This window comes from Cherax quadricarinatus, chromosome 2 (assembly GCF_038502225.1).
Source record: "Cherax quadricarinatus isolate ZL_2023a chromosome 2, ASM3850222v1, whole genome shotgun sequence".
In the NCBI taxonomy this organism is placed as follows: Eukaryota; Metazoa; Arthropoda; class Malacostraca; order Decapoda; family Parastacidae; genus Cherax; species Cherax quadricarinatus.
In genome coordinates, this window is record NC_091293.1 from 46,828,972 (window position 1) to 46,838,213 (window position 9,242).

Below are 9,242 nucleotides of genomic sequence, written 5' to 3' on the forward strand. Positions count from 1 at the left end.
AAAATATTTCACTGTGTTTGTTTAGTATTAAATTACTGTAAACAAATCTAAAATATATTTAGTTGGGTTAGGCTAAAATAAATTGCGCTTGTTATAGTAAGGTTAGGTAAGTTTTCTAAGTTCCTTTTGGTGCAAAATTATAAATTTTTACATCAACATTAATGAAAAAAATATATCTTTAAACGTATAAGAGTAAATTTTCGAAAGGACTAATTTTAAATGAGTTTTTATTAATTGACAAGTTTTACCTATGAGACACGATACATTATATATATATATATATATATATATATATATATATATATATATATATATATATATAAATTTTCAGTGCCCTTCACAGAATTTTCTTGCTGCTATATTTCTCTGGAAATTTATTTTCATGTATGTATACATAATATCTCATCCCACAGCATGATTCGAACCTACACACTTTATCTAAGTACTTATTACCTTCTCCACTCGGCCAGATCATCTGGGATCTGGCTGTGTGGAGAAGGTACTACGTACTTTGATGCAGTGTAGGTCTGAATCCTTCTGTGGACTCAGAGATAATATTTGTAAATAATTTCGCCTGTTTGCGAATTGTTAAGCATGTATATTAAATGTATGTGTATGTATATTAATGCATATATTATACATGAATTCATTAACGGCAGTTGTATGCCATCGAACTTTGCGTGATACATGTTGTCATGCGCATGTGTGCTTGCTTTTGTATGTTCGCCATATTAATTTTATATCATTTAAGTTTTAATTCCTCTTATAATCTGTTCAAGAGTCTGGTAGATCATATCTTGAGTTTACGTATCAGCATTTTTGTTTGTGTATTTTTGGGTGTTTGGTAATGGTAATATTAATTATGAGTGAGAAGGGTGGGACTCCAGAGGGACCTGCTGAGCATGGACCAGTAGACTTGCTGTAGTGCTCCTCAAATTCTCTCTTTCTTCTACCGGTGGTCCCCGCCTGCTGCTACGTCATCGAGATCTTCCCGCGTCGTCTCCTGCAGTATTTAAGACTCTATTCTTATGCTTCAGCTAGATTAATGAAATGGTGGACATGTAAACCAGCGGAAGGCCTCGGTCAGAAGACCAAAAACTCCAGTGGCAAGTGTTACTCTCCCGGGTCTATATACAGCCTTTATCATATACTTTCTTAATTACTGGAGCATAACTATAGGCAGAGAGTTAAGGACAGTAATAGTCTTCAATAAAACTTCTTTTAATTAAGCAGTGTGTATGTGTGTGTGTGTGTGTGTGTGTGTGTGTGTATGTGTGTGTGTGTGTGTGTGTGTGTGTGTGTGTGTGTGTGTGTGTGTGTGTGTGTGTGTTTGTGTAACATAAGATACCTGAGGTGAGTTTCACATATAATAGAGATACTGTAACACCACCAGCACAACCACGAGACAATTCCATCCACCACACAACCTCCAGACACTTTCGTCATCCACACCACCATACAACTACCAGACACTTTCTTCAACCACACCACCATACAACTACCAGACATTACCCTCAACTACACAATCATCAGACACTTTTTCAATCACTCAACCACAAGACACATCCTTCCATCATACAACAATCAGACACTATCCTCAGCCACACAACCACCAGACACTTTCCTCAAACACACCACCAATTACTACTTCCCTCCACCACACCACCACACAACCGCCAGACACTTTCCTTTACCACACCAACAACCACCAGATGATTCCCTCCATCACACTACCAACATAACTATCAGACACTTCCCTCCACACCACCAAAAGCCACCTCCCTCCACTACACCACCAGCACAACCACTAGACACTTCCCTCCACCACACAATCACCAAGCACTTCCCTCAGTTACACCACCAATTACTATTTCCCTCCACCACACCAGCAGATACTTCCCTCAACTACACAACCACCAGACACTTCCACCACACCACCATACAACCACCAGACATTACCCTCAACTACACAATCACCAGACACTTCCATCCACCATACCACCATACAACCATCAGACACTACTCTCAACCACACACCACCAGACACTGCCCTCAATCACACCACCAATTACTACTTCCCTTCACCACACCACCACACAACCACCAGACACTTCCTTCCACCACACCACCATACATCCACCAGACACTACCCTCAACCACACAGCCACCAGACACTTCCACCACACCACCATGCAACCACCAGACACTACACTCAACCACACAGTCACCATACACTTCTGCCACACCACCAACACAAACACTAGACACTGCCCTCAACCACTCCACCAACACAACCACTAGACACTTCCCTCCACCACACCAACACAACCACTAGACACTTCCCTCCACCACACCAACACAACCACTAGACACTTCCCTCCACCACATCAACACAACCACTAGACACTTCCCTCCACCACACCAACACAACCACTAGACACTTCCCTCCACCACACCAACACAACCACTAGACACTTCCCTCCACCACACCAACACAACCACTAGACACTTCCCTCCACCACACCAACACAACCACTAGACACTTCCCTCCACCACACCAACACAACCACTAGACACTTCCCTCCACCACACCAACACAACCACTAGCACTTCCCTCCACCACACCAACACAACCACTAGACACTTCCCTCCACCACACCAACACAACCACTAGCACTTCCCTCCACCACACCAACACAACCACTAGACACTTCCCTCCACCACACCAACACAACCACTAGACACTTCCCTCCACCACACCAACACAACCACTAGACACTTCCCTCCACCACACCAACACAACCACAAGACACTTCCCTCCACCACATCAACACAACCACTAGTACTTCCCTCCACCACACCAACACAACCACTAGACACTTCCCTCCACCACACCAACACAACCACTAGCACTTCCCTCCACCACACCAACACAACCACTAGACACTTCCCTCCACCACACCAACACAACCACTAGACACTTCCCTCCACCACAGTAACACAACCACTAGACACTTCCCTCCACCACACCAACGCAACCACTAGTCACTTCCCTCCACCACACCAACACAACCACTAGACACTTCCCCCACCACACCAACACGACCACTAGACACTTCCCTCCACCACACCAACACAACCACAAGACACTTCCCTCCACCACAGTAACACAACCACTAGACACTTCCCTCCACCACACCAACACAGCCACTAAACACTTCCCTCCACCACAGTAACACAACCACAAGACACTTCCCTCCACCACAGTAACACAACCACTAGACACTTCCCTCCACACCAACACAGCCACTAAACACTTCCCTCCACCACAGTAACACAACCACTAGACACTTCCCTCCACCACACCAACACAACCACTAGACACTTTCCTCCACTACACCAACACGGCAACTAGACACTTCCCTCCACCACACCAACACAACCACCAGACACTTCCCTCCACCACAGTAACACAACCACTAGACACTTCCCTCCACCACACCAACACAACCACTAGACACTTTCCTCCACTACACCAACACGGCAACTAGACACTTCCCTCCACCACACCAACACAACCACCAGACACTTCCCTCCACCACAGTAACACAACCACCAGACACTTCCCTCCACCAGAGTAACACAACCACTAGACACTTCCCTCCACCACAGTAACACAACCACTAGACACTTCCCTCCACCACAGTAACACAACCACTAGACACTTCCCTCCACACCAACACAACCACTAGACACTTCCCTCCACCACAGTATCACAACCAAAAGACAATTCCCTCCACCACAGTATCACAACCACTAGACACTTCCCTCCACCACAGTAACACAACCACTAGACACTTCCCTCCACACCAACACAACCACTAGACACTTCCCTCCACCACAGTAACACAACCACCAGACACTTCCCTCCACCACAGTAACACAACCACTAGACACTTCCCTCCACCACAGTAACACAACCACTAGACACTTCCCTCCACCACAGTAACACAACCACTAGACACTTCCCTCCACCACAGTAACACAACCACTAGACACTTCCCTCCACTACACCAACACGGCAACTAGACACTTCCCTCCACCACACCAACACAACCACCAGACACTTCCCTCCACCACAGTAACACAACCACCAGACACTTCCCTCTACCACAGTAACACAACCACTAGACACTTCCCTCCACACCAACACAACCACTAGACACTTCCCTCCCCCACAGTAACACAACCACTAGCACTTCCCTCCACCACACCAACACAACCACTAGACACTTCCCTCCACCACACCAACACAACCACTAGACACTTCCCTCCACCACACCAACACAACCACTAGACACTTCCCTCCACCACACCAACACGACCACTAGACACTTCCCTCCACCACAGTAACACAACCACAAGACACTTCCCTCCACCACAGTAACACAACCACTAGACACTTCCCTCCACCACACCAACACAACCACTAGACACTTCCCTCCACCACACCAACACAACCACTAGACACTTCCCTCCACCACAGTAACACAACCACTAGACACTTCCCTCCACTACACCAACACGACCACTAGACACTTCCCTCCACCACACCAACACAACCACTAGACACTTCCCTCCACCACACCAACACGACCAATAGACACTTCCCTCCACCACACCAACACGACCGATAGACACTTCCCTCCACCACACCAACACAACCACTAGACACTTCCCTCCACCACACCAACACAACCACTAGACACTTCCCTCCACCACACCAACACAACCACTAGACACTTCCCTCCACCACACCAACACAACCACTAGACACTTCCCTCCATCACACCAACACAACCACTAGACACTTCCCTCCACCACACCAACACAACCACTAGACACTTCCCTCCATCACACCAACACAACCACTAGACACTTCCCTCCACCACACCAACACAACCACTAGACACTTCCCTCCATCACACCAACACAACCACTAGACACTTCCCTCCACCACACCAACACAACCACTAGACACTTCCCTCCACCACACCAACACAACCACTAGACACTTCCCTCCACCACACCAACACAACCACTAGACACTTCCCTCCACCACACCAACACAACCACTAGACACTTCCCTCCATCACACCAACACAACCACTAGACACTTCCCTCCACCACACCAACACAACCACTAGACACTTCCCTCCATCACACCAACACAACCACTAGACACTTCCCTCCACCACACCAACACAACCACTAGACACTTCCCTCCATCACACCAACACAACCACTAGACACTTCCCTCCACCACACCAACACAACCACTAGACACTTCCCTCCATCACACCAACACAACCACTAGACACTTCCCTCCACCACACCAACACAACCACTAGACACTTCCCTCCATCACACCAACACAACCACTAGACACTTCCCTCCACCACACCAACACAACCACTAGACACTTCCCTCCATCACACCAACACAACCACTAGACACTTCCCTCCATCACACCAACACAACCACTAGACACTTCCCTCCACCACACCAACACAACCACTAGACACTTCCCTCCACCACACCAACACAACCACTAGACACTTCCCTCCACCACACCAACACAACCACTAGACACTTCCCTCCACCACAGTAGCACAACCACTAGACACTTCCCTCCACCACACCAACACAACCACTAGACACTTCCCTCCACCACACCAACACAACCACTAGACACTTCCCTCCACCACACCAACACAACCACTAGACACTTCCCTCCACCACACCAACACAACCACTAGACACTTCCCTCCATCACACCAACACAACCACTAGACACTTCCCTCCACCACACCAACACAACCACTAGACACTTCCCTCCACCACAGTAGCACAACCACTAGACACTTCCCTCCACCACACCAACACAACCACTAGACACTTCCCTCCACCACACCAACACAACCACTAGACACTTCCCTCCACCACACCAACACGACCACTAGACACTTCCCTCCACCACAGTAACACAACCACAAGACACTTCCCTCCACCACAGTAACACAACCACTAGACACTTCCCTCCACCACAGTAACACAACCACTAGACACTTCCCTCCACCACACCAACGCAACCACTAGTCACTTCCCTTCACCAGACCAACACAACCACTAGACACTTCCCCCCACCACACCAACACGACCACTAGACACTTCCCTCCACCACACCAACACAACCACAAGACACTTCCCTCCACCACACCAACGCAACCACTAGTCACTTCCCTTCACCAGACCAACACAACCACTAGACACTTCCCTCCACCACACCAACACGACCACTAGACACTTCCCTCCACCACACCAACACAACCACAAGACACTTCCCTCCACCACACCAACGCAACCACTAGTCACTTCCCTTCACCACACCAACACAACCACAAGACACTTCCCTCCACCACAGTAACACAACCACTAGACACTTCCCTCCACACCAACACAGCCACTAAACACTTCCCTCCACCACAGTAACACAACCACTAGACACTTCCCTCCACACCAACACAGCCACTAAACACTTCCCTCCACCACAGTAACACAACCACTAGACACTTCCCTCCACCACACCAACACAACCACTAGACACTTTCCTCCACTACACCAACACGGCAACTAGACACTTCCCTCCACCACACCAACACAACCACCAGACACTTCCCTCCACCACAGTAACACAACCACTAGACACTTCCCTCCACCACAGTAACACAACCACTAGACACTTCCCTCCACCACAGTAACACAACCACTAGACACTTCCCTCCACCACAGTAACACAACCACTAGACACTTCCCTCCACTACAGTAACACAACCACTAGACACTTCCCTCCACCACACCAACACAACCACCAGACACTTCCCTCCACCACAGTAACACAACCACTAGACACTTCCCTCCACCACAGTAACACAACCACTAGACACTTCCCTCCACCACAGTAACACAACCACTAGACACTTCCCTCCACCACAGTAACACAACCACTAGACACTTCCCTCCACCACAGTAACACAACCACTAGACACTTCCCTCCACCACAGTAACACAACCACTAGACACTTCCCTCCACCACAGTAACACAACCTGGGTCTTGTTAATAAAATACGAAGGGTATCTGCCCTAGACTTTCTATAGTATTATGTATCTTGAGTAACCCTCTCGTCCGGGCTTACCACATCGTCTTCACTGTCCCCTACGCTCCCCTCCTTTTCCCCGACCTCTAATGGCATTTACCCCCCTCCCTCCCTCCGTCCCCCCTCACCTTGTCTCCCTCCCCCTCCTCGCCTCTTTACCTCCAGCGATAGACTCAAAGAACTCTCAGTAATTGTGGAGTTCTTAATGGCCTGCTCGAACTGTAGATATTATTTCCAGAGTTTTTAAACTTGCTCCTAGAGAGCAGCAAAGGAAGAGGTTTACCTCAACTTGGGAAAGCGACGCACCCTTTTAACATGATAACTCTCACTCTATGCAAGTGTGTGTGTGTGTGTGCTGACTGCCTGCTGTAAACACTTATCTATTTATGGCCGAGAGTTGCGAGATCCCTGTCTTGCTGTGTCTCCACCTCCGTACACTGGTGATTAATGCTCCTACTTCTGTCTGATTGGTTACAGTGGACAACGTGTACTAGATACCAACATGCCGCCACGCAATACAAAAGTTGGCGCACACAAACGCAAGATCCGCCGCTAGCATCCCGGTATTGATCTGTTGAAGAGCGTCCGGATCCCTGTCTGGCGTTACTGACGGCAGCTTTACCCTCATTTATCATCAGACGTTGGCTGTTATTGTTTACTTCTGTGGATCTTTGGTGCATTTTAAGCGTTGATATCGATATAAAAGGTGAAGGTTCTTGAGGATGTGGGCGTGCGTGGTGTGGGCGGGTGGGCGGGTGGGCGGGCGGTAGGGGAGGGGGGGTGAGGTGCTCGGAGGTGGGAATGAGGCAAGCAGCAGCAGCTTCAGTATACGGGTGCAAGAGACAGCGGTGGGATGCAGCGCTCTCTCTCTCACGCCACTTTCCTGCTGGCGGTGTTGCTGGGGTGTTGCCAGGCCTCCACCACCCTGAGGCCTACGTCTGCTTCCACACTCTCATCCACGCCTACTACTACTACTGTGGAAGACACCAAGGGCGTGACTACAGCGAGCACCGCCTCCATCACCTCCAAGACTACAGCTGGAGATGTGCTAGAGGAGGTGAGTCGCCTCCTGAACAAGTTGCGGGAGGTGGCGGCTTCTATGCAGGAGGCGAGGGATGAGCACGAGCGCCTTTCCCAGGCTGTGGCACAGATCACGGCTGCCGTCAAGGACATGGGAGAGCACAACCTCCACATCAAGAAGAAGGTCCGTAAGATGTCCAAGGGCCTCAAACGCAACTCTCACAACCGTAAGATCAAGGACGGGCTTAAATCCCTACAGCGAGACCACCAGCGCATCCTGCACGCCATGAGTCTCAGTGGCATCAACATTACTCGCATCCACAACCATACCCGCAAACACAACCTCACCCACCCGCACACACCCGCGCACAAGAAGGATCACGGTCGCAACCGCAAGAATCACGAGGCCAGCGTCGTCGAACTTACAACCAAGGCCGCGGAAGTGCCGCAGGAGACAGTCCGCCCGGATAAGGACCACGAGTTGAAGAAGCCGATGGAAGAAGAGACAGAAGTAACAGACAACTTGATCCCAGAGCTGGTGGTCGACCCCCCCAGCGCCACTGATCCTCCACTGCCCGTCGACTGCACCGAAGTGATTCAGCGAGGCAACTGGACTAGCGGCGTCTACATGGTGCAGCCCAAAGGTCTTCAGCCTTTGAAGGTCAGTGACGCCACCAGTACAACACAGAGCAACCTTTCTATGTTTAATTCTTCCTCCTCGCAGCACCATCGATGACGATGGTCTGTGCCTTGAGGTATTACTAAGCACTATCTCTCTCTTATTTCATTTTATATGAAGCGATAGTTTTCCAGTTTTTTACCCGATGACAAATGCAACACTGAAAACAGTAAAAGTTGTGTTGTATCCGCCTGTATTCTGAAGAAACACTTCGGTAATAGACACACTAAAGTGTTGCACATATGTCAGTATTGTATACCATAACATGAATGCTGTTGTTGTTCTAACTTGGTGTATCTTCAGATTGGTGAGAGTTATACTGTTCT

At 49.1% G+C, this 9,242-nt stretch overlaps 1 protein-coding gene across 1 annotated transcript; it reads left to right on the plus strand.

Annotated features, from left to right (window-relative positions):
- The first annotated feature begins 8,024 nt into the window (after positions 1–8,024).
- On the plus strand, positions 8,025–8,988 carry LOC128684552 (uncharacterized). The gene has a single exon (XM_053770813.2). It carries the CDS (start codon positions 8,071–8,073, stop codon positions 8,971–8,973), a length of 903 nt encoding a protein of 300 aa, XP_053626788.2. The 5' UTR covers positions 8,025–8,070; the 3' UTR covers positions 8,974–8,988.
- The last annotated feature ends 254 nt before the right edge of the window (positions 8,989–9,242 follow it).